This window comes from Squalius cephalus (assembly GCF_949319135.1).
Source record: "Squalius cephalus genome assembly, chromosome: 24".
NCBI lineage: Eukaryota > Metazoa > Chordata > Actinopteri > Cypriniformes > Leuciscidae > Squalius > Squalius cephalus.
This window is the reverse complement of record NC_137145.1, coordinates 26805332-26831652: the sequence shown is the minus strand read 5'-3', so window position 1 is coordinate 26831652 and position 26321 is coordinate 26805332. Positions and strand designations below refer to the sequence as shown.

At 39.3% G+C, this 26321-nt stretch overlaps 1 protein-coding gene across 1 annotated transcript; it reads left to right on the top strand.

Moving 5' to 3' along the window:
* The first annotated feature begins 1123 nt into the window (after positions 1-1123).
* On the top strand, positions 1124-26321 carry ankrd55 (ankyrin repeat domain 55). The gene is made up of 11 exons (XM_079861731.1): positions 1124-1402; positions 2279-2398; positions 5118-5248; positions 7617-7726; positions 8609-8669; positions 10218-10346; positions 10867-11051; positions 13145-13312; positions 22276-22937; positions 23633-23722; positions 25787-26321. The coding sequence occupies exons 1-11, from the start codon at positions 1363-1365 to the stop codon at positions 26056-26058; spliced, it is 1968 nt and encodes a 655-aa protein (XP_079717857.1). The 5' UTR covers positions 1124-1362; the 3' UTR covers positions 26059-26321.

Here is a 26321-nt window from a genome sequence, read left to right as displayed (position 1 = left end):
CTCGTGATGTCCTCGAGGGTTCCCATGGTGACAGGCTGCATGATACATATGAATGAAATGAAAATATGTGTGAAGGACTGGTGCTGGTGATTCTGTTTTGACAAGATCGTAACAGGTTTAATCCGGTTTAATCTTGACATTAAAACCTGACAATTCATGAAATTACTATAATGACACAACAGAATGACAGAAGAATGTAAAAATTAAGATAGGACATAATAAAATAATATAGAATAGAACATAGAACAACAGAATAGAACAGAAGAATGTAAAAAATGATGATGAGCATATAATAAAAAGTTGCTAATTAATACTTTAGTCCCCTGGAACTAGCTTGAGTTCGCTGGGTTGTGCTGGTTAAAGGAATCACTGGTTAAAGGGTTAGTTCACCCAATGACAATTCCGTCATTAATTACTCACCCTCATGTCGTTCCAAACCCGTAAGACCTTCGTTCATCTTCGGAACACAAGTGAAGATCTTTTAATGAAATCTGAGAGATTTCTGTCCCTCCATTGACAGTCTACAACCACTTTCAAGCCCCAGAAAGGTAAAGACTTCATTCAAGTAATCCATGTGACTACAGGTGTTTATGGAGCGTCGAAAGTGCTTAATTTGTGCAAAAAACAAACAAACATAATTTACCACTTTATTTACAAAATATCAATCTCCAATGCCCATTCACAAGAGCCCGACGCATGCGTGCTGTGATGACGCGAAAACAGCGTGAGCGCGCGTTGGAGGATAATATTTTGTAAACATGGAGTCACATTGATTACTGTGTTTACTACCTTTCTGGGGCTTGAAAGTGGTAGTTGCATAGCTGTCAGTGGAGGGACAGAAAGCGCTTTTCATCAAAAAGATCTTCATTTGTGTTCCGAGGATGAATGAAAGTCTACGGAACAACATGAGGGTGAGTAATTAATGACAGAGTTTTCATTTTTGGATAAACTACCCTTTAAAAAACTGCTAGAGTGAAGAGCACACAGCAACAGTCCTGTCTCTACAGCGTGTTGTGAAGTGATCACACACACACACACACACACACACACACACACACACAGGCAGTACACTAGTGATGCCAGCAGGCTTCTGCACATGCTCAGTGTGTTCCCCCATCATCACATCCCGCAAAATCAAACGGAGCCGCTGCACGCGCATCTGCGACACCTGAAGACGCGCTCTCGCCTCTCGCGTCCCCGCAGCGTCTTCTGCGCGTCCGTGCTGTCGCGTCGGGGTTCTCCACGCGAGCGGGTCGAGTCGCGGTGTGTGTGTGTGTAAGCGGACAGTGCTGGAATCAGGAGCCGAGGGACATCATCATGTCGTGGGCACTGGAGGGATTTCTCTGAAAGCTGCTTTTGATTATGGAGTTCAACACCTCATCCGTATTTGAGCAGCACAAAGGTAAAGCACTGCACACACACGCACACACACGCACACACACACACACACACACACACACACACACACACGCACACGCACACGCACGAACTGATAACAAGAAGGTGTTGCCATGGTAATGCTTATCAGTGGGGTTTGCCATAGCCCATCATTTGTTTATCTTGCCATCTGTTTGTGTGTAGGTATAACCCACCAGAATGAAGAATACTGGCGACTATGATTATGTTGAGTAAAACATGAGGGTGAGGGTCAACATCCAAAAGCTTCATGAGAAACCCCAGGGGTTTCTGTTGTAGTCTGATGAGGTCTCTGTCAGCGGATCCTCCTTTGCAATATACCCAACAAGCTCCCCAGACAATATATATAAGCTCAAAGGAACATGATTGGATTTCTCTGTGGTTGTTAAAGCCGTAATGATTTCTCAGTATATTCATCAACGTTGTCTCCATATCTCCTTAGGAGTTAATTAATTTTCCAGTTGTTGACAACAGTAAGAGTACTGACCTATACAATATTATTTTGGAAGAATTTGGAGAGAAACGTTTGAATTCATATTGAGATTTCTCTACTTTTGATTGCAGGAAAAATCTCCAGTCTATTTAATCTCATTGGTTTTTAGAAGAAACATCTGAGAGATCTAAATTCTTTTCAATAGGAAAGCCCATGGCGTCAAACACCTGCTTCTCTCGACCTGTTGATTTATTAGGAGTGGAAATATAGTTGTAGCGTACGTTGATTAATGTGAAGCTGTGCCAACTTCCCCTTGTTCTTCTGTAACTCAGTCCTGAAATGTTCAAGCTCAAATGTGTCAGTACACCGCATTTTATTTACACCCAACAGATGTTGTTGAGTGATCCGTTTGATCCGTTTCCCTCTCAGAAGCTGCGGAGGAGGTGGATCTGAATGTGGTGTACCAGGCGGCAGCGAACGGAGACGTCAACACGCTGACCGCCACCATCCGAGAAGACCCCTCCATCCTCGAGTGCTGCGATGGGGAAGGTGTTCTCTCACACCACACACTGCACTTCTGCCATATACTCAAGATAACTCTTCTACCCTTGTGAAAAGATCCACACTTAATTGTATTGAATGTGCCCTTGTAGGGTACTTTAAATCTTAAAAGTATATTGTATTTACTAAAGTATATTTTATATCTCAGAAGTATATTTTACACATGTATATTGATGACATAAAAGGCCACTTAAGTGTACCTAAAGATGACCTATTATGCCCCTTTTGACAAGATGTAATATACGTCTCAGGTGTCCGCAGAATGTGTCTGTGAAGTTTCAGCTCCTAATACCCTACAGATCATTTATTACACCATGTTATAAATGCCCATTTTTTGAGTGGAAGGAAAAACATGCTGTTTTCGTGCATGTATCTTTAAATGCAAAGTTATGTCTGTGAACGTAAACAGCAAGTAAAGAAATCGCATGTGTATATTAGATCTGTGTATTAAAGTGAAAGCAGCGTAATATATACAGTACCTACTGTAAATATGAATCAAACAAAAGAAAAACAGAAAATCACTCACTGCTCTTGACTGAATAACTTTAGTAGCTTTAATAAGACTATATTTCTTATGTGAGTGCTGCTATTAAACACTCTGGTGAGGAGATAAACATGGCGGACTGTGTACAGCTCACTGAGGGCGGGGTTTATGCTAATTGGGCGGAGCCTGGACAATGTGACGTCACAAAAGCCAAAATCTGCAAACGGCTTATTCTGAGCCACTGCACGATTTATAGGGATTAAAAAGATGGATTTTTACCATTATAAGGGGGTTGTGTACACACTTTTTTTTTTGACACACAACATACAGACCCTTTCCAAAAAATTTGAATTTCATGGAAAAGTTGATTTATTTCCATAATTCCATTCAAAACGTTAAATTTCCATAGATTATAGATTCAGGGCCCACAAATTAAACGATTTCAAGTATTTAGTTGTTTATTTGTACATAATTTGGGCTTCCAGCTCATAAAACCCACGAAAACAGAATTTCAAAATATTAGAATATTACATGAAATCACACAGTAATTACACAGTGATACCATGGTCATTGAACCAGGTTTTGGTTCTTTTGGCAGTGTGGGCATGTGCAAATCCTGCTGGAAAATGAAGGAAGCATCTCCGTAAAGCTTGTCTGCTGAAGGAAGCATGAAGTGCTCTGGAAATGTCCTGGTAGACGGCTGCGTTGAGTGGACAGCACAGTGGACCAACACCAGCCGATGACATGGCTCCCCAAACCAACACAGACTGTGGAAACTTCACACTGGACTTCAAGCATCTTGGATTGTGTGCCTCTCCATTCTTCCTCCAGACTCTGGGACCTTGGTTTCCAAATGAGATGCAAAATTTGCTCTCATCAGAAAAGAGGACTTTGGTCCACTGTGCTTTATTAAATCCAGAGTCAACGCAGCCGTCTACCAGGACATTTTCAGAGCACTTCATGCTTCCTTCATTTTCCAGCAGGATTTGCACCTGCCCACACTGCCAAAATAACCAAAACCTGCTTCAATGACCATGGTATCACTGTGTAATTACTGTGTGATTTCATGTAATATTCTAATTTTTTGAAATCCTGTTTTCGTGGGTTTTATGAGCTGGAAGCCCAAATTATGTACAAATAAACAACTAAATACTTGAAATCGTTGAAGTTGTGGGCCCTGAATCTATAATCTATGGAAGTTTAACGTTTTACATGGTGTTTGAACATACAGACCCTTTCCAAAAAATTAGAAAATCATGGAAAAGTTGATTTATTTCCATAATTCCATTCAAAACGTTGGAATTACAAATACATATTTTAGTATGATAGCTAAAGTTTAGTTTACTAACTAAACTTTAGCTATCATACTAAAATATGTATTTGATTAAAAGTATTTGATTAGAATTTAACTATGTTATTCAATATTACATTTTAAGTTAATATATTTTAAATCTACTAAATTGCAACTTCATCATTGCAAATATAAAATTACAAAAATATTTTCAAAAGAAATGACAGAGAAGTAATTATGAAATTACATGAATATGCATTCTTAAGCAGGTCAAAAAAGCACTCTAAAGCTAGTTTAATATAAATGTAAACTATAATACATTTTCAGTTGTGTCCAAAAACATGCAGTTGAGTACTGTATATATTTAAAAGTTTATTATTACAGTAATAAGTTCTCTTTTAATTTTTTCACAAGGGTTGATACAACACTGTCCTGAAACTAAAGGCTGTGGTATTTCAGATGCAAGTTGGCCATTGTGATTGTGTTATTAATGGTGTTTGACAAGGCAACTATCATGTTGCTCATAGTTAGGGTTACCAATTTGAACAAACCCCTCAGCCTAAGTATTGAACTTTGATGCATAATTTGTTAATGCTGCTCACATGAGATACGTCAAATAAAGCAGAATGTTGAGGAGAGCTGTGCTTTTACATTTGTGCAATACTTAGAGATACGTGATTGAGGGTGGGGTGTTTTGCTGTGCCGAGCAGCCACCAGCTGGCAGACACCCACCCACAAACCTAATTAGGAAAAAATATTTCATGAGAGCATTCATCACTCAGAATCTGAAAACCTCTGATCATTGTCAAACAATCAGTCACAAATATTTCTGAGACAGAAATAATCCACCATCATAAACAGATTACAGTAGGGCTAACCTACATTGAAGTTTTGATGAGAACTGCTGTTAAGGTGTGTGTTTCTGACGACAGGCTCCACGCCGCTGATGCATGCTGTGTCTGGGAGACAGCTGGATACGGTCAAACTGCTGCTGAAGATGGGAGCTTCTATCAATACACAAGACGCCTGTGGACGGACCTCCCTCTCTCTAGCCACATACCTTGTATGGAAACACTCTCAGGATCCACTTCCTTTAACGAGGCCATATTATGCCCTTTTACAAAGTTTTGATTTTGTACTAGAATATGTTTTCATGCTTGAATGTTCAAAAAACACCTTCTTTTCCCCATGTCTGGCATTGTTGCAGCTCCTCTCTTCCCAGTCTGTCAGTAACGCTCTGGGATGTGTTTCCCGAAAGCGGCGTTAGCCAAATATGTTCCGTCGTTCTCTGCATAGTTCAACGAGTCTGCGTTTCCCGAAACTATGGTTCTAACGAACATTCGCAAACAGCATCGCACAGTTGTGTGTTTGGAACGGCAGATCTCGACCTGTGGTTAGAAGCAGAGTTTCTTGTTTGCATGACATGTGGACTCAATAAATCCTTATCTTGAGCCAAGTAAGCAAGCTGACATTCAGTACAACCTGTGTCTTTTTTTTCGAATACATACAAATGTCATTTATGTCTTTTAGTTTGTCAAGAGATTTAAAGCTGTGTTTTTGAAGAGTGCGCATGTGCAAACGTGCTCTAGTACATTAGAACGAGCCTTTGACTGAATCTGGAAATAAAGCAAAATAATAGTCTTCAGATGCCATATCTGTAATTTATAGCAAAAAATATAGTATTAATTCAATCTCGAATAGATTCATTAAAGTCCCCCTGTAGTCAATAATTTTATCTTTTAAAACTCATCTTTGATCACCAAAATTACATATTTAAAAGTTTTTTCTTTAAAAGAAATGTCTTCATACAGCTTGAATGTAACTCGACACCCTTGCCTTATTTAGTATGCGCGGTTCTATATGCAAATGAGCCCCGTCTCCACTCACTCACTCAGCTCAGAGATCCACTCGCTGACGATCACACGTTGATCTGATTGGTTACAAGGTAGTTTGTGACGTCAGAAACACCAGCGATTTCAAAGCGTGTTTTTGAGACTGTCTTTGGTTCAATGCTAGTCTGGCTATCACCAGACCAAGCTCAATCTGTTAAGACTGAACATTGGTCTGGGATTCTGCTCTGTATTTTCTACTGCACAAGAGGCGTGATCGACGGGCAGAGTTCAGATGACTCTGTACGCAACTGGATAGTCCTTCAACCAATCAGACCGTCAGGGTGACGTACTTTGCAGAGCGACGCGAAAACTCCAGGCAGGAAATGTGTAACCAAACGTGTTGATCTGCGGTTTGCAGAAGCAGTGATGGAATCCAGCGATTTTAGCAGGTTGTGCAAAAAAAAACATGAAAGTTAGTGGTATTTACACCCACTCGAGCGAGTTGTTTGCTAAAAAGAAGCCATTGAGCATCGTCGAGAGGTTAAAAGGACTTGGACAGAGCCGTAACGGCTCTGGAATTGGATTTGATTAAACCCGCCAATAACGCACCAGGTGGATAAGCCAGTTTGTGATTGGCTCCCGCAAATTTGTAAAGGAAGCAGTAGAGATGAATATACAGGTGTCCAGCCTGAGCTGCAGGGCGAAATCAAATCGCCGCTAGATCAGGCTGGGTTTACCCAGTCTAGTTCACTGCAGTTTTAAGGAGAAAATAATCAGCAATGGTGTCGACTTATGAATTTACACATGGTTTGTCTTAAAGCATATTAAAAACATCACATAGACATAATAATGACATTAAAACCTTGATTTTCACCACAGCGGGACTTAATAAAAGACGTTTTTACTTGAACGACAAATTTGCGACAATACAGTTTCGGGAAACAGTCGCGACTATCTAGTGAATTCTTCATGATGCTTCGTACTATGGTAATTAAGCAGCGAATAACGTCATTGTGCGGGAAATGCGCCCCTGTTTAGTTCCTGTCTCTATGAAGCCCCTCCTTCTGAAAAGCACACTGTGCTCTGATTGGTCGGCTGGATCAGTGTGTTGTGATTGGTCAAGCGCTTTGAGTGTGTTTGGTAATGTCCCGCCCCTTACCATAACCGCCGGTTTAACACACTACTAACTAACTCAACCAGGCCCCGCCCCTTTATTCTGCGTATGAATTATTTAAATGCGGAATATTGTGACGTGTTCGTTCCCGGAAGAAAACTCAAGACTACAATGGAGTGTTAGAGTTCAGTAACAGTGACACTGATATAGAGAATATTGTGTTTTAGAATTTAACAGAGCATTTTCCTGCTCAAACAGCAACATTACACAGACTAAAGAAAGATGAACATGGAAGAAAGCATCTTTAAAAATGCACATTTCTGCCTTGTTTGTGTGCGCTATTGTCAGTGAATTGTGATTCTTCAGCATGTTTATGAGCTGTCATGTACAAAGTTGCAGTGACCTTCATTTCTTTGGCTGAATGAAATGGTTGCTTATTGTTGTGTATGACTTGTACTGTAATCTGTTGTTTTTAACTTCTGCAGGGTTGGCTGGAAGGCTGTGTGTGTTTGCTTCGGAACGGGGCCAAGCAGAACATTCCCGATAAGAACGGACGCTTGCCGATTCATGCTGCTACTGCTGAAACTGACTTCAGGTAACAAGGAAAATAAACAGAAGCTGTTATTGCAAATAGGTTAATGAAACAAGAGGTAGCGAGAAGTACAGTAAAATTACTTGCTGTGCATTTGACAAGATGAAGAGATGGTAATTAGAAAACAGGAGGAAATCAAATCTCAGCCAACAAAAAATGTGGATTTTTATAACTAAAACCTCTTTTTTATTATATTCTTGCTATAAACATCCATCAGTAGATAACGTGCTGGAAATAATGAGTTACGATATGTTGTTAAAGTCAACATGAAACCAAAAATGTATTTTCTTAATGACCATTCCTTGATTCATCAGTGCACATTATTCTGAAAAAAAGGAGGAAAATTTAAATTTTCTTCAAAATAATAATTATTGTCACGATCATGTTGTGTTTAGGTTCATTGTCATGTTCTGTTTATAGTTTTCACTTCCAGTTCTTGTTGATTGTTGGTTGTCATGGTTTCTGATTAGTTCACACCTGTTCCTGGTTCCATTGATTATCATTCATTGTGTATTTAATCAGCTTATCAGCTGTCATTGTTCTGCACTGTCAATCTTTAATGTGCATTGTTTATTGGTCTTGGTGTTCAATTAAAAGTATCTTTATCGTTCTTTCTGCGTCACACATCGTTTTTGGGATTTTAAACTACATGCATCGTGAGAATAATGTGCTCTGCCTCTGAAATGAATGCTCGATTTCAGCTGATGTCACCAATCACTTTTAATTTTCAACCCCTCCCAACCACCATCCAAATCATTTCCTGACTTAGAAAATCAGGGCCTACGTTTTTTTTTTTCATTGATTATCTGGTTCGCATTCTATGATGGAATTAAAATGGTGTATTTATGGAGTTATAAACTTGCTGTGTTTGTTTGTTTGTTGAAGGCTCATGGCTGTGCTGCTACAGCAGTCAACACTGTGTGAAATCAATCATCAAGACAATGAGGTGAGTCACAGCACTACGACTAGTGTACTTCAAATCTTACAAATTTATATTATTTTAAAAAACTAATTGCAGGTGATATACTTTAATAACACTTTTTTAAAACATAATTAAGAACACTTAACCCTCTGGTGTCCCTATCGTGGCAGTCAAAAATGGCTGAATTCTTTTTTTCATTTCAAAGAAATGAATGCACTATATTTTAATGTAATATTTGGTATTTTTAGAGGATTTTATGGTACTAAATGATATTTATGAAGTAGTTATACTCCATTTATAACCATGAGCATCCTTTTGAGCATGGACCTGCAGATTAAGTTTCCAACTTCAACTGTCAAACCGGCGAAGTACACTTTAGGCTTTGAGCTTGGTCTCTTTTTAAAGACAGCATATTGGCTGAAGCGGCGTTGTTCAGACCGATTGGTGTATGATATTAAAGTACCGCTAGAGCATTTAGAGAACAGACGGCTCTGTGTGCTGTCCAATCCCTCTCGTGGTACTTTGATGTCATACAACGATCGGTAAGTTAGTAGTTTGTTGAAACTGGCGGTTATGGAATAGGTGTATTTAAGGCAAACCCACCTATTTTCATAAAGGCAAAAAATCTTAACGTCTATAATAGGCTTCTTTTTCTTCCTTTGTTTTGGTTGTAGGGTGACAAATACTGATGACCTGGATGCATATTGCTGGGATTTGATGAGAGTCACCCTTGCAGCAATAAAAATGCTTTTCATACACTTACATCTATTTGTAAAAAGCATGGTCATCATTGTATCATGCTGTACTGTCATTCTGGCCTTTAGATAACAGTAGGGTTGTTGTATTTTTGCGGTTTGTACTAGGACATCATTGCTATCCAGGATCAAATAATCCATTTTACTTTTTCAAAGCAAAATTGGATTGGATCACCTTGATCACATACACACTTACATATTTCAATGCTTTTCAGAAAAGTGATGAAAAAAAAAAAAAAACACTTTAAATTAAATATAAATTTTTGTTTGATATTTATAGCTGTTTGGGGATTGTTTTATGGTGCCAAAATCTCTTTTTCTACTTTACAGTTAGGCTACTGAGGCTTATTATGTACCCTAATGTCTACTTCTAATTTATTACTTCAACAGTTAAAATAATCAAGAGCAAAATAAAACAATGTGTGTGTGTGTGTGTGTGTGTGTGTGTGTGTGTATTTATTTATATATATATTACATGATTCAAATGTTGTATTTTTTGACCAGTTTTAAAGTTTTATTACATTTTTGTTCCTGAAATCCACCCTTCTGATGGGATCAGTATAATCCTGATGTTGTTGTTTTTTGGATCAAAGGTATCCCGATCTTACTAAAAAATTTTGAACAAAACAAACTGATGATTGGATCCAGATCAAAACCAAGATTGGATTTTATGATCTAATCTTATTTTCAGAATTTTCAAGATTTGATCCAATCTGATCCGATTAATTTTGAACAACTCATGCTCCATTTGCTACTATAAATGAACAGCCATGAGCACTTGTGTAACCTGTGTAACGCTCTGATTGTTGTTGGGCAGGGAATGACAGCTCTTCACTGGGCTTCTTTCCACAACCGACCGGAGCATGTGCAGGCCCTGCTGCAGAAAGGAGCCGACCCGACACTTGTGGACAAAGACTTTAAAACAGCGCTCCACTGGGCTGTGCAGGTACAAATCATAAACATAACATTGTAATGGTATATTATAGCAAACTAATTCATACTCTGTTATAAATAATGTACTGAGATCTATATTTACATAATATATTTATAATTGTAGAGTTCAGATGCAAAAGCCTCTAAGTGCCATCTGAAATTTTCTTCTAGAATGATCATTTTTATAAAGATTGTATATTTAAGTGAAGTAATTTCACTTAAATGACAATTAATAGGTAATTTGCATTGCCATTTAAGTGAAATTATTGAACTTAAATATACAAGCTTGATAAAAATGATCATTCTTGAAGAAAATTTCAGATGGCACTTAGAGGCTTTTGCATCTGAACTCTTCAATTGTAATAGCAGAAATTTCATTTCCTTGTAAGGTAGAAAAATGTAAAGTTTCATCATGCAATTTAATGCTATTTATCTCTTAAAAATTCATTGTAAACAATGTTTTATATGTACATTTTATACGTGCAAGTTGATTATTAATTTACATGTCTCATTGTTTTATAACTATGTGGCAGAGTGGCAGCCAGTTAATGTGTTCCCTCATTCTTGACCATAATCTGGGCTCCTCTGTGATCAATTATGATGACGAGAATGGGAAGACCTGCGTTCACATCGCCGCCGCTGCAGGATTCAGCGACATCATCTATGAACTGTCTCGAATTCCTGAGACCAACTTGCAAGCTTTAGACGTGGATGAACGGTACAGTAAACGTGTTGTGTGATATGTGAGTGGCGGTGTGTGAGTGAGTCTGCGTTCAAGTGCTATCTTGCTCACCGTAGGAACAGCTAAGACAAAACTTGGTTTTGCTAGAAGGAGTGTTTAACAGAGAAATTTTGCCATTGGTTTGGAGGACATCATGTCACTTTTATCTGTGATGGGGCAGAATGAAACTCTAGTATCACCATAGAAGCATTGTGGCAGAAATTTGATTAAAATGTCAAAATTCTTAAAGGGGACATATTATGCCCTTTTTCAGTTTAAATTTCATTTCAGTTTATTTCTAAAGCACATTTAATAACAGCAGCAAGGCTGACCAGAGTGCTGTACAACACAAAATAAAAAGACCATAAGAGAACAGATAAAACAAGACATTACAATGTATTAAAAGCCAACGAAAAGAGATGTGTTTTGGGACCGGCCACAGAAAAATCTCACTTTAAGCAAGTTCTTGTAATTTGGAGTAAGTTTTGATCTTCAGATCTTAGGCTTCATGATGGGTAAATTAGACAGATAGCTCGGCGTTTGATTATGTAAAGGTTTATAGACAAGCGATAGGATTTTAAACTTGATTCTATAATTAACTAGCAGCCAATGTAGGTCTTCCAGAAGGGGATTTTTTTACATCCTTTCAGAAATCGCACTGCTGCATTTTCAAAGTCTTGATTTTGTTTCTGGGGTCTATGCTTGAATGCTTATACATATTTGACTTTGTTGCAGCTCGTCTCTTCCCAGTCTGTCAGTAACGCTCTGGGTGCGTTTCCCGAACAACAACGTAACTCGCTGCTTCACTACCATAGTACGAAGCATCGTTGAAGAAATCAACTAGATAGTCGCAACTGTTTCCCGAAACCATATTGTCGCAAATTGGTCGTTCAACCAGGTTGGTTAATGATGTCACACAGGTGGTGGAGTTATAACTACTTTTAATAAATCGTTTGAGATCGAATTAATGCTAGATGTTTTGCTGTAAATTTCAGACATGGCACCTGAGGACTGTTTCTCATTTTTCTTAGTTTTGATTTATTTCCAGATTCAATCATAGGCTCGTTCTTACGCTCTAGACTCTAGAGCACGTTCGCACATGCACACTCTTCAAAAACGGCTATTTTAATCTTTTGAGAAACTAAAAGACGTAAATGACATTTGTATGCATCCTAAATAAAAAATACAGATTGTACTGAATGTCAGCTTGCTTATTTTACTCAAGATAAGGATTTATTAAGTCCACATGTCATGCAAACAAGAAACTCTGCTTCTAACCACAGGTCGAGATCTGTCGCTCCAAACACACAACTTTGCGATGCGTTTTGCAAATGTTCATTAGAACTATAGTTTTTGGAAACACAGATTGGTTGAACTATGCTGATAACGACAGAACTTGCGACCATAGTTGGCTAACAATGCTTTCGGGAAACACGCCCCTGTTTAGTTCTTGTCTCTATGAAGCCCCTCCTTCTGAAAAGCACACTGTGCTCTGATTGGTCGGCTGGATCAGTGTGTTGTGATTGGTTAAGCGCTTTGATCGTGTTTGGGAAATGTCCCGCCCCTTACCATAACCGCCAGTTTGAACACACTACTAACTAACTGAACCAGGCCCCGCCCCTTTATTCTGCGTATGCCTTGGTCGGGAATTATTATAATGAGTAATATTGTGACGTATTTGTTCCCCGACGAAAACTCAAGACTACAATGGAGGCGTTTCAGGGAGTTCATAAACAGTGACACTGATATACAGAATAACTCCCGCGGGAGGGACTTTGTGCTTTTGAACTTTGCAGAGCTTTTTCCTGCTCAAAAAGCAACATTACACACTAAAGGAATCTAATTATGGTAGCCCTTTAAAATGTACCTAAAAATGAGTAAGCATAGTGCATTTTTACATCTGAACACTTTTTTCAAAGTTACTTACAGTATACTTAGTTGATAATACTTCACTTCTAGAGCACATTAGTGATGGGTAACAGCTGCAGTTCCTGAGTGTACTTATCATAATGATGTCACATTCTTAACCATAAGCCCAACACGCCCATGTTCTTTATAATCATACAGCATGATTTCTGTTTTTGTGTCAGGACCCCGCTCCACTGGGCCGCCGCTGCAGGTAAAGATGATTGTGTGCAGGTGTTGTTGGAGCTGGGAGTGGAGCCCAACCCCCGAGATATTAACGAGAATACGCCACTCACATACGCCATGTACTGTGGTCATACTGCATGCATCAAACTCCTCTCCACTGAAAACAGGTTGGTCATTTAGTTTTTTTGTTCAAATTTTGTTCTATTTTGTTGGCAATAAAAAAAATGTAAAAAAAATGTTGAGTACATACTGACACTTTTTAAAGGAAGCAATGCCCCCTTATAGTGTCAATAACTGCCCCCCCCCCCCCATTAGCATCAGTAACCGCTGTAGTTTCACACTGCTGTTGAGGAATTTTGGCGAAACTATTTAGCAAAACTTCCCCCAATAGTTTATTGAAAAGTTAGGCAAAAGCGCACAGAAGGCAGATCCCCAGGCATAGAGAACGAAACAAAGCCGGACGTTGGCGGAGAGGAATGGGATTCTGAGAAACAACTGAGAGCCAAGAGAATAGTCCATTAAGACATCAAGAGAATGGCAGTGTGTCATAACCAGGGAGAGCACACTGAATACCGGGCAGAGCTGGAGAGCGAGAGCAGGGCGGGACAGAGGACGGCTCCCACCACACAAGGCAAAATGGTATCAGGAAGTGGGAGAGAGAATCTGGATTGGTATTTTTGCAGCCGGATGATAATACAACACAAGTCAAAGTGCCCAAAGAAAAGTGCCCATCAATCCTGCCTCAAATTTGGTCTTTTGGCTGACCTGATGTATTTGAGGTTCCTGTGATTGGTCCACACCACAGATGGGACCACAGACCCTTCCAACTAGTGACGCCACTCACCCGGAGCCAGCCAAAAACTCCCTAAATTTGAATTTCCTTCTTAAATATTAGCACAATATGAATTATACTCGAATTCTAAAGGCAATACTTAATGTTAGTCCTATGCCCACAAGAGGGCGCAAGTGAGCGCAATAAGCAAATATAGGCCAAATCAAGCATTGCATCTTTTATTGAAATTAAATGACATTCGCTTTTTAAAGTGCATTAACCTTTCAAACTATTTTTCTTAAATGAAATGTAATTTCCTTAATGTGCATGCAAGGAAAATTAGGTAACGAAAGTGCATAAAACAGTGTGACAGCTGTAAAACTGTGACTCTAACAGCGTAATGTACTACATGAACACAAAATAGCAAACTGCCATTCAGAAACAATCCATTTCCACTCACTACATCTACATAGTGCTCATCAAAAACACCAGATGCTCAACTTGCTCAGCTCTAACCGATGTGGCAGGTATGGTCAAGTGTGTCTTTGCCAGCTGCGCAGGAAGCCTTTTCCCGCCATTTTTCTAATTAACAACGCAGCCGCACTGCACTGGATAAGCTAACATATAAGCTAACATAAGCTAACATAAACTGCTTCAGTTACGTCATCATCATGTCTCGTGCTTCTTGACACACTGAAAATTCGAATGCAAATTTTTTTTGTTTACATTTTTTTATTTGACGAATATTCAAAATTGTAATTTTGATTTGACAGCCTTAGTGGGGAGGCAGGCATTGGGAGAAGTAGGGGCATTGGTGACCTTACCATCCTCCGGGAAACTCGGAAAACTGGCCCAACTCACTCGGTAGTCCTCAAGACCGGGGCCAAAGTAAATGTGCCTTAAGACCACTGGAAGGAAACTGGTGGTTATCATTTCTAATAAAGCGACGATAGTTAGGGTTAGAATAAGTTGACATGTTCTTGCAAAGTTACTGATGTCTGTTGAGGAGCATCACAATAAAGTGTTAGCAGATATTAAGTCAAGTCATCCTCATTTATATAGCGCTTTTAACAATGTAGATTGTTTCAAAGCATCTTTACAGAGATAAATGTATAATTTATGGTAACAGAGATTGTTTTGGCTTTATAGCAGTTCTTTAATAAAGTTATTTTCCAGCTAAAGTTAGTTTTGATTGATTCGCTTCCGTCGCAACGATCATTTGTTATTAAATTAGGGGCCGCTAAGACGACACCATTCTCTCTACACAGACTTTAAACGCGAACCTGAGAAACGCTGATGGCATTCACATGCGCATTAAGAATTGGTTCTATAGTTATGTGCGTTTGAATATACGCAGGTTTGGAATTCCCTACAAACCAAGCCTAAACAAAGTACTGGCGTTTCCTTATAAAATTTGATACAGAATTTTATTTTATTTTGTCACTTTGGGGTAGGTACGCGAAACGAATTTCCTGACAGCACTTTATCTGTAGAGTGGTAAAGGGATCCTCCATAGGGAGAGACTAGTTGGCACTTCAGCACTGCGTTGTCATCGGGTCCAGACAAAGAACTGACAGAGTGTGTCTGCTTCCCGGACAATGGTAGGAAGATTGTTCCAAAGTTTTGGTGCTAAATAGGAAAAGGATCTACCGCCAGCAGTCGATTTTGATATTCTAGGTATTATCAACTGGCCGGAATTTTGAGATCGCAATAGACGTGAAGGACTATAATGCGTTAAGAGCTCGCTCAAGTACTGCGGAGTTAAACCATTTAGTGCTTTGTAAGTAATCAGCAATATTTTAAAATTTATGCGATGTTTAATAGGCAGCCAATGCAGTTTTGACAGAACTGGGCTAATATGGTCATACTTCCTGGTTCTGGTAAGAACTCGAGCTGCTGCGTTTTGAACCAGCTGTAGTTTGTTTATTAAGCGTGCAGGGCAACCACCCAGTAGAGCATTACAATAATCTAGCCTTGATGTCATGAATGCATAAACTAATTGTTCCGCATTTGTCAATGAGAGCATATGGTGTAATTTAGATATATTTTTAAGATGGAAGAATGCGGTTTTACAGATACTAGACACATGACTTTCAAATGAAAGATTGGTATCAAAGAGCACACCCAGGTTCCTAACCGACGACGAAGACTTAACAGAGCAGCCATCGAGTGTTAGACAGTATTCTAGGTTATTACGTGAGGACGTTTTATGTCCAATAATTAGAATCTCTGTTTTTTCAGAGTTAAGTAGTAGGAAATTACGAGTCATCCAATTTTTTAGATCAGCTATGCATTCAGTTAATTTTGTGAATTGGTAAGTTTCGTCTGGGCGTGAAGAAATATAGAGCTGAGTATCATCGGCATAACAGTGAAAACTAATGCCATGCTTCCTAATGATATCTCCTAAGAGTAGCATGTACAGAGTGAACAGCAGCAGTCCTAGTACTGAGCCTTGTGGTACGCCATACTGAACTTGTGATCGATAAGACATCTCTTCATTTACTGCTACAAACTGATAACGGTCAGATAAGTATGATTTAAACCATGCTAGTGCAATTCCACTAATGCCAACATAATTTTCGAGTCTATTTAAAAGAATGTTGTGGTCGATAGTGTCAAATGCAGCACTAAGATCGAGTAACACTAATAGAGAAACACAACCACGATCGGATGATAAGAGCAAATCATTTGTGACTCTAACGAGAGCAGTCTCAGTACTATGGTACGGTCTAAATCCTGACTGGAAATCCTCGCAGATATAATTTCTTTCTAAAAAGGAACATAGTTGTGAGGATACTGCCTTTTCTAGTATCTTTGACAGAAAAGGTAGAATTGAGTTTGGCCTATAATTGAATAATTCTGTAGGATCAAGTTGCGTTTTTTTAACAAGCGGTTTAATCATAGCCAGCTTAAAAGTTTTCGGTACATATCCTAATGACAAAGATGAATTAATGATATTAAGAAGAGGATCTATGACCTCTGGAAGCATCTCTTTCAGTAGCTTAGTCGGTATAGGGTCTAACGTACATGTTGTCGATTTAGATGATTTAACGAGTTTAGTAAATTCTTCCTCTCCTATAGCAACAAATGAATCAAATTTTTCTTCAAGGAGACTACAATGCACTGCCTGATGCGATACTGTAGTAGACGGTTGCATAGTTATAATTTTCTCCCTGATATTATCAATCTTGTTAGTAAAGAAGTTCATAAAGTCATTACTGCTGTGTTGCTTGGAAACGTCTGGGCTTGAAGCTTTATTTTTCATTAGTTTAGCCACTATTTCAAATAAATACCTAGGGTTTTGTTTATTTTCTTCTAATAGGGTTGAAAAATAAGCAGATCTAGCAGCTTTTAAGGCCTCTCTGTATGCAATCGAGCTCTCTTTCCATGAAATGTGTAATACCTCTAATTTTGTTTTCTTCCAGTTGCGCTCGATTTTTCTGGCTGCTCTCTTAAGGGCCCAAGTGTGCTCGTTGTACCACGGCGTTGGACTATTTTCTTTTATCTTATTTAAGCGCAAAGGAGCAACTGTGTCTAAGGTGCTGGAAAAGAGAGAGTTAAAAGTTTCTGTCGCAATATCTAGTTCTTCTAAGCTATCTGGGATGCTGAGATGATGAAACTGATTAGGAAGATTATTAATAAAGCAATCTTTAGTGGCAGAAGTGATAGGTCTAACATTTGTAACACGGAGTCGACTTTTCAGCCTTGGCTAAATGAAGTATACATGAGACTAGATAATGATCTGAGATGTCATCGCTCTGGTGCAGAATTTCAACGCCATCAACATTTATTCCATGTGATAATATTAGATCTAGAGTATGATTACGACGATGAGTAGGTCCTGACACGTGTTGTCTAACTCCAATAGAGTTAAGAATGTCTTTAAATACCAATCCCAAATGCATCTTTTTCGTTATCTACATGTATATTAAAATCACCAACAATTAGTACTTTATCTGCAGCCAATACTAACTCTGATAGAAAATCAGCAAATTCTTTGATAAAGTCTTTATGGTGCCCTAGTGGCCTGTATACAGTAGCCAGCACAAATGTTAAACGTGATTTATCATTTACACTAGATAGTGTTACATTTAGCAACAACACTTCAAAAGAATTATATTTAAAACAAGACTTCTCAGTAATTCTGAAGATATTACTATAAATTACAGCAACACCTCCCCCTTTGCCTTTCAGACGAGGTTCATTTTTATAACAGTAATCTTGCGGGGGGGGGGGGGGGACTCATTTAAAGTAATATAATTGTCTGGTTTTAGCCAGGTTTCTGTCAAACACAGCACATCTAGGTTATAATCTGTAATCATATCATTAACAATGAGTGCTTTTGAAGTAAGGGATCGAATATTCAGCAACCCGAGCTTTATCATTTGTTCATCCGTATTATATCTGTTTTTTATTTGTTGAACATCAATTAAATTTTTACCCTTGAATGGGTTTAGGAATTTTTGGTATGTCCTAATTCGGGGAACAGACACAGTCTCTATATGATGATAGCTAGGTGAAAGAGTCTCTATGTGATGGGATTTATCTGACCTTGGTGACGTGAGGCCGCTAGCAGACGGTCGGTTTAGCCAGTCTGTCTGCTTCCTGACCTGAGCCCCAGATTGTCATGTTTGAGCTCTAAGACTATGTGCCATATTACTAGAGAGAAGAGCAGCACCATCCCAGGAGGGATGAATACCATCTCTTTTCAACAGGACAGGTTTGCCCCAAAAACTTTTCCAATTGTCTATGAATTCTATATTATTTTGCGGACACCACCTCAACAGCCAGCCATTGAGTGAATACAATCTACTAACTATCTCATCACTCCGACAAACAGGAAGGGGGCCAGAGCAAATTACAGTGCCTGACATCATACTTGCGAGTTCACACACCTCTTTAATGTTAATTTTTGTGATCTCTGACTGGCGGAGTCTAACATCATTAGTGCCGACGTGAATAATAATCTTAGAGAATTTACGATTAGCAATGGCTCCCGGCAAACATGTAACTATGGTGGCTGGTGTCTCTATTTTCACGTTCCGTGTAATCAGGGCCGTTTGAAGGAATTTGGGGGCCCCAAGCAAAATGGACATGGAGGCCCCCCCAATAAAAAACATATATGTAACCATATTCCGTCCGTTCGAAAAAAAAGTTGCACTAACTGTTTGTTACAAGCAGCATTTGCCGTCAGGCAGGTAGCTAACATAAACATATTTTTTCTAGCCTACCTGCTGCAAAATTACACTATTTGTAGGCTACAAGACAAGTGGAGCTATTTTATCCAGAGTAATTTATCACTTACCACTAGGGGTGTAACAAAATTCATGGTTCGGTTCAATACGATACACTTGTGTTACGGTTTGGTACGTTTTCGATACAGCAAAAAGAAAGAAATGCCAGAGAAATTTCCTTGATTTATTTATTTTTCTTCTTTTTTTAATTAAAACTAACATCATAAAATATGATATTGAGCAATTCTGGAGCTATAATTGACTCTTCTTAGGAGCATATAAAACAAAACAGCTCCTTGGAAAAAATGAAATGTAATATTGTAGTAGCCTAGTTATAAACAAATGTTTATTTTAGTTCAGATTAACATTTGAGGGCATTGTATTCATAATGTCAAAATAAAACCGACGTAATGTTACTTGAAGGCATTATAGCCTACTATTCCTGCCAAACTATGTGAATGTTTCTCACTATAGATCTCGCAGCGATGTTATTACTTCTGTGGCGAATTCAAATGCTTTCTTTACTGGATCTCTTATTAGCGCTGTGTAACAGTGTCGCTTGATCAAGATCGGCTCGCGCTGCTTTGGTCCAAACTGATAAACGGTCCGTCAACCACACAATAACGAGCAGTTTCGTTCCACTTGCATAACGTTTGCCATGATGTTGGGCAATGTTGTGGTCGCGCCGGCGTCTCTACATTATGAGCCTACATTTGAAATGACGAAATTTTGGTCGGCAGGAAAAATGGTCCAACGAACCGTTCGATTTGAAAATGCGTACCGAAAACCGAACCGAAAGCCTCGTACCGAACGGTTCAATACGAATACGTGTATCGTTACACCCCTACTTACCACTATCTTGTTTTTTCTTATCCTCCTCTTCCTTTCTCTTCATTCTTTTCTGGCTTCCTGAAGCATAATTCCGCTTCATGATGACTGCCGAGGAGTTTTTGTATTTTGCCGGCAGCAGAGATCACGTGGTTGGTTGGCTGCTGTCAGACTACTGAGAGGGGCCCCCTTGAGGGGGATTCCGATAACAGTGTCATTGCACTTTACTGCATTGACTATCAAAGGGGTGCTCACACAGTTTGTCGTTGCATTTTATTCTTAACCAGTCGTTGTCTTGGGGCCCCAGGCCTGCTCAGGGCCCCAAGCAATTGCTTGGTTTGCTTGCCTTGTCGCGACGGGCCTGCGTGTAATAGAATCGCCAATAACTAGGGCACAATCAACAGGATTCTCAGTGGGTGTTTCACTGAATGGGGAGAATCTGTTTGATGTTGTAATCGGAACGGAAGAGCGGTGTTTTGTCCCGCAACTATAGCGTCTCACCGTCACCCAATTGCCCTGCTGCATGGGCTCTACTTCAGCTGGAACCGAACAGTGTACAGAGTTCACTAAGCTAGTCGCATCCAAAGCAGTATCTAAAGCCCTTGCACTCTTACAATTAAACTTGATTAAAGTTTGGATGCGTGTCTCTAGTTCTGAAATCTTCTCCGCCAGCCTCATTATCTCCCTGCATTTATCACATGTAAAACCTGTGCTGACAGAGAAGGCTATGCTATACATGTTACATGAGGTGCAGGTGACAATAAGAGGAGAAGATGACATGACTCACCGTGTTTGTTGACTGATACCAGTTTTTTGATGAACTTGTAAAAGGCGCGACACATAAAACACCAGTTCCTCAGTGTGGTTGTCATTTGTGAGACTCACTGGAGCAGCGACCTGTGAGACACTGGCCAATGGATGAGCATTTAGTGCGTGAGCTGTAAGTGGGGCAGTCAAAACCTGAAGTGAAGCCCCCTTTCCTTAACCCATGAAGCGTCAATAAAATTCCTCCTACCGCAGAGTAGCCGGTATGCAATGGTTAGTAGTACTTAACAAAAGTGGTGGAAGGAAGGACAACTGGTCATGGGTGCTCAAGGCTTATTGATTCACATGTGGAGCAATGGCTAGCGCATCTGGTCCGATCACACAGAAGAGTTACTGTTGCCCAAATTGCTGAAAAACGTAATGCTGCCAATGATAGAAAGGTGTCAGAACACACAGACTGGTCAGAGAGTGTCATGTTGAACCCTGTCCACTGCCGAAAGCACATACAATGAGCATGTGAGCGCCAGAACTGGACCATGGAGCAACGGAAGAAGGTTACCTGGTCTGATCACGTTTTCTTTTAGATCAGGTTGATGGCCAGGTGTGTACTCATTTTACCTGGGGAAGATATGCACAATGGGAAGACGGCAGGTTGGCGGAGCCAGTGTTATGCTCTAAACATAAACATTGCTGGCAATCATCTGGATGTTACTTTGACACGTACCACCTACCTAAAGATTGTTGTAGACCATGCACACCCCTTCATGGCAATGGTGTTCCCTGATGACTGTGGCCTCTTTTAGCAGGATAAGGATAAAAATATAAAAATTGTTCGGGAATGATTTGAGGAACATGACAAAGAGTTCAAGGTGTTGCCTTGGCCTCCGAATTCCCCAGATCTCAATCGATTGAGTATCTATGGGATTTTCTGAATCCATAATTCCGAGCTTGCAGGAGTTGAAGGATCTGCTGCTAATGTTTAGGTGCCAGAAACCACAGGACGCGTTCAGAGTCCATGCCTCGACACAATATTACGGTGGTGGATTTAATGTTGTGGCTGATCAGTGTTTAATGATACTTAAATATATGATAGAAAAGTGGTCATAGATGTATTGACATGCCTGGATTGCCTCTTGAGGGACAGTGGCAGTTAATACAGTAGGTCATCATTTCACTGACACTTTATTAAAAATGGATCAAAAATGTGAGTTCAAGCTTGTTTGCATGAAATGCTTCCTTCTCAGTTTAATGATATAGTGCAGTCAACACTTTTTTGTTTGTTTATTCCTCATGAAATATGCAGTATAAAATAAGAAATATACAACTAAAAGTGACATGTGAAGGCAGTTTGTCCTCTACAATAAACCCATCCAAGTTAGTGTACACACGAGTAGTGTAGTGAACACACACACACACACACACACACACACACTGCAAACCATACTTTGTTCTAGTACCATTCAGATAAAATGCAGGAAGAGTTTCATAAGTATTTATAAACTAAACTAAAGATGGGCATATTTTTTCACAGGTCTGACTCAGCAAGGCCACTGCATGCCCAAAACAGTGACGCTTCTATGCGCAAGGAAGGGAAATTTCGCATGCTAAATCACATCTTCTGCAAGAAGAAGAAAGACCTGCATCCTTCTCAGCAGACAGACTTGAGTCAAGAATGCCAGCTCAAAGAAGAGACGTCTGAGGTGGACGACATCATCACAATGTTCGATTGTGTTGTTGAGCCGTTAGCCAGAGATGAGAGTGAAAACAGCTCTACTGTCAGAAAGCGAAATAACGAGTCTGAGAAAGCCCACCTCATTGAGGACACATCCAGCAAAGACTTGCTAAGTCTCCCACCCATACGCACACAGAGTCTTCCTCCAATCACTCTCGGTAAGTCTTTGCTGGCAGACTCTCAGGCTTTGGCCCACAGGACCGGCGGAGGTCACGCGGGAGGACATTTAGCACACAGGTCGCAGAAGAGCAAGAGCGAGCATGACCTGTTTGATGGTAAAAATAAAGATGAAAAAGCTGTGGGACTTGCATGGAAGACTGAATCCAGTCAGATACTGACTCACAAAGCCTGGATCTCGACTCCATCTGAACGGCTGCTTGATAAGCTGCTGCAGGGATCTTCAAGCCCTTTAGATGTGCTGTGCTCAAATCACTCACCATACATACAAAGAAATGACCAAGGTAAGATATTCCATATTGGTAATTAGATGATTCTTCAATTAGGTGAACATTTTGGACTCTTTTAGTTTATTTATTTAAAAATCATTTACGTTTTGAAAGCATTTGGCAGACTTTCCCTAATTTGGGCTTGCCTTGCCCCTTACACATACTTTTTAAAGAGTACTTATTACGTAATATATATGCACTTCACCTACTTAATTTATAATTACTTCTATTGTCTTTACTGCTGAATGAATGCACTGATAAGGATTTATGGTGATCTGAAATATATGTGTTTAAATATATTTGTAATTACTGTAAATATTTGTAATTGAAGTTGCAATTTAGTACAATATATTAACTGTGTAATACTGAACAACACATGGCAGGAAAAATAATTATAATTATATAAAATGTACTTTAGTACATTAGTAATTTTCAGAGTGCACTTTTAAAAGTGTTAAGCATAAGTGAACTCTCTTTAAGTGGCCTTTTATGTAATTAACATTTTTATAGTTTTAAGTTTTGACGTGCATTACAAATGCATGCTTTATCGTATGAAACAATCTTTTAATAAGTTTTAATTTTCAAGATTTCAAGTAGTCAAGTGTCCCTGATTGAAGAACCACCCAGATATAAATGAGTGAATTAGTCTATAAAATGTACACTTGCAGAATTTCTGCAGTTTTTTTGTGTGTGTTTTTTCCTCTAAACAGCTCAAAATCATCTTTTCCCTCTGAGGGTTAGAGAAACTGCTCTCACACGAAACAGTCTTGCTCCCATCCGTGACCACTGCACTCACAGATGTAAGTCTAATCCTTGTGTCCTAATATAATATTTTCATGGTTCATGCAATACCCTGTTCATGATGCTAAAGAAAAACAGAATTATTAGATTATTGCATTTTTATTGGTTTGTTCAGAAATCTACAGTAGATAGACACATAATTGCACACAAAAAGTCTCTGTAAAAATGTAAAAGATTTGTGACAACAAACAATTTTGAAGTAAAAAAGTAACATTTGGTTTGAAAGTAAAACATCTGGTTAACATCCACACAAGTTTTTCATCTAAATGTTTGAAATAAAAATATAAAAATATCATCTTACATTTAACCCCAGAAAGATTGCAGAGAATGCAACAGTATATAGGGCTACATTTGCAACAATTGAGAGAGAGCCTAATTCGCCTATGTTGATTATATTTATTCCATATTTACCAGGTATTTGCTTTTTTGCTGTCTATATGTTTAATTATTACAATGGTCCATATTTGATGAAGTTTATACAAAATGTGTTAAACACTTCCCGATCTTCCCTACATGAAAAACATACAGTTGTAATCAAATCAGTGTTAATGGCAAAATTTACAGACTTTCAGCTGTTTGCAATGAACAAATCAAACAAAAGTAATTGAAATAGCTCGACACAACAAATGTTTCAAGTGGATTCCCTGAAAATGCTACTTTTAATGACTTCTGCAGTCTCAAAATGATTCAACCAAGGCAAGCATCTTTAGTACTTAGTAAAACACCCTTTTGTGTTATGACCTTCTGCAGACGACGAGATGTATAACCAGACACTCAGTGTTTCTGAGGAATCTTAGCCTATTCCTCAAGAGCAATGGCCTCCAGTTCTGTAATATTCTGGGTTTGTGTGCTGCAACTGGCTTCTTCAAATCCCACCAGAGATTTTCTATGGGGTTTAAGTCAGGTCACTGTGATGCCACTGTAGACTCTTCCAGGACTTCTTCTGCAACCAAGCCTTGGTGGAATTTGAGGTATGCTTGGGATCATTGTCCTGTTGGAACGTCCAATGACTCCCAAGCTTCAGTGATACTGCATGATGCACGGCATGATACTTCAATGAATCCATCCTGCCTTCCACACGTTGCAGGTTTCCAGTGCCAGAGGATGTAAAGCAGCCACAGAGCATCACCTGGCCACAACATGCTGAACTGCACACCGCTGATCCATAGGGCTGAAAAGTTCCAGTTTTGTTTCATCTCTCCACAGACTCCCAAAACTTCTGTGGCTCATTTATAGGATTTTGAGCACTTTTCTTGTGCTTTTGGATCAGTAGTGGTGTACATCTTGGAGTTCTGCCATGGAAACCGCATGCGTTTAGTATGGGCCTTACTGTGCAAGCTGAAACCTCAGTGCCTATTGCTACCAATCTTGCTGAAGGTCTTTTGCAGTTACGCAAGGGTTTTTCTGACCCTGCCTTCTCAGAAATCTGGTTGCAGCGGTCGATAGCTTCCTTTTTCTGCCTCGTCCAGGAAGTGTAACCACTGTTCCTTTAATTCTGAACTTGCGAACTATGCTTCCAACGGTGTCTCTTGGAACATTTAGTGTCTTCCCTATCTTTTTGTATCCTGTTCTTTGTTTGTGAAGGGCAACGATATCTTCTCTTAACTTTTTGGACCATTCTTTTGATTTCATATTTCTAACATGCAGTCAAACGTGACACTCAACAAACCTAGCCAGTTGAGATATTTTGTGTGTTCTAGCTCAAGCACACCTGGTGACACTAATGAAGCCCTTGATTAGTTGCATCAGGTGTGCTTGAGACCTGTTTTGCAGATGTGTGCTGTTGTGAGGGATTCTATTCAGGTGGTGAATCATTTTGAGACTGCAGAAGTCATTAAAAGTTGCATTTTCAGTTGAATTTGGGGAATCCACTCGAAACATTTGTTGTGTTGAGCTATTTCAATTACTTTTGTTTAATTTGTTCATTGCAAACAGCTGAATGTCTGTACATTTTGCCAATAAACCTGATTTGCAATGGGGGTTGAATAATTTCGAATTACAACTGTATACTGGAACCAATCAAATATTCAGTTTAACAAACCCAACTTTCATGTCGTCCACAGTTTCTTTACCACCTGACCAGGTCTCCCAGGGAGTGAAGAAGTCCAAATCCTCTCTAGGAGCGAGTCTGACTGTACTTCCACCCCCGTTTGCATCCAAACTGCACCGATCCGGCATTCCCCAAAGCCAGTCGCTCGGCTCCTTCCCGACTCCTCTGACAGGAGAACCTTTACGCAACATTCAAGTTCTTCCAGCCATTCCTCCACAGAGAAAACGCAGCCCATCTCCTCTCGCGACCCAGAGGCCACAGAATCACTCTGACAGCAGAAACTGATGGAAATCTGCCTGAAATGAGTGACCAATTGAAAACTGTAATTCTGTACAGCTTTTCATGGTCATCTGGATTCATTTCAATCATGAGGACACTGAAGAATCACTGTTTGATAAAGTTACTTAACAACAGGCTATTTTTTCATACAATTTTACAACTTTGATCTTTTTCTATGGTATGCATATGGTTGAACTTTAAACTGTAACATTTAAAGATACTTTAAGCTTATCGTTTACTGTTCTTATTAATAAAGGAAATTGTTGAAG

Excerpts from the sequence above, each read along its gene's own strand:
- ankrd55 (XM_079861731.1), top strand. The coding sequence starts at position 1,363 with ATGGAGTTCAACACCTCATCCGTATTTGAGCAGCACAAAG. Across the intron at positions 7,727-8,608 it reads ACTGCTGAAACTGACTTCAG|GCTCATGGCTGTGCTGCTAC; the intron begins GTAACAAGGAAA and ends TGTTTGTTGAAG. Across the intron at positions 22,938-23,632 it reads CATACAAAGAAATGACCAAG|CTCAAAATCATCTTTTCCCT; the intron begins GTAAGATATTCC and ends TCCTCTAAACAG.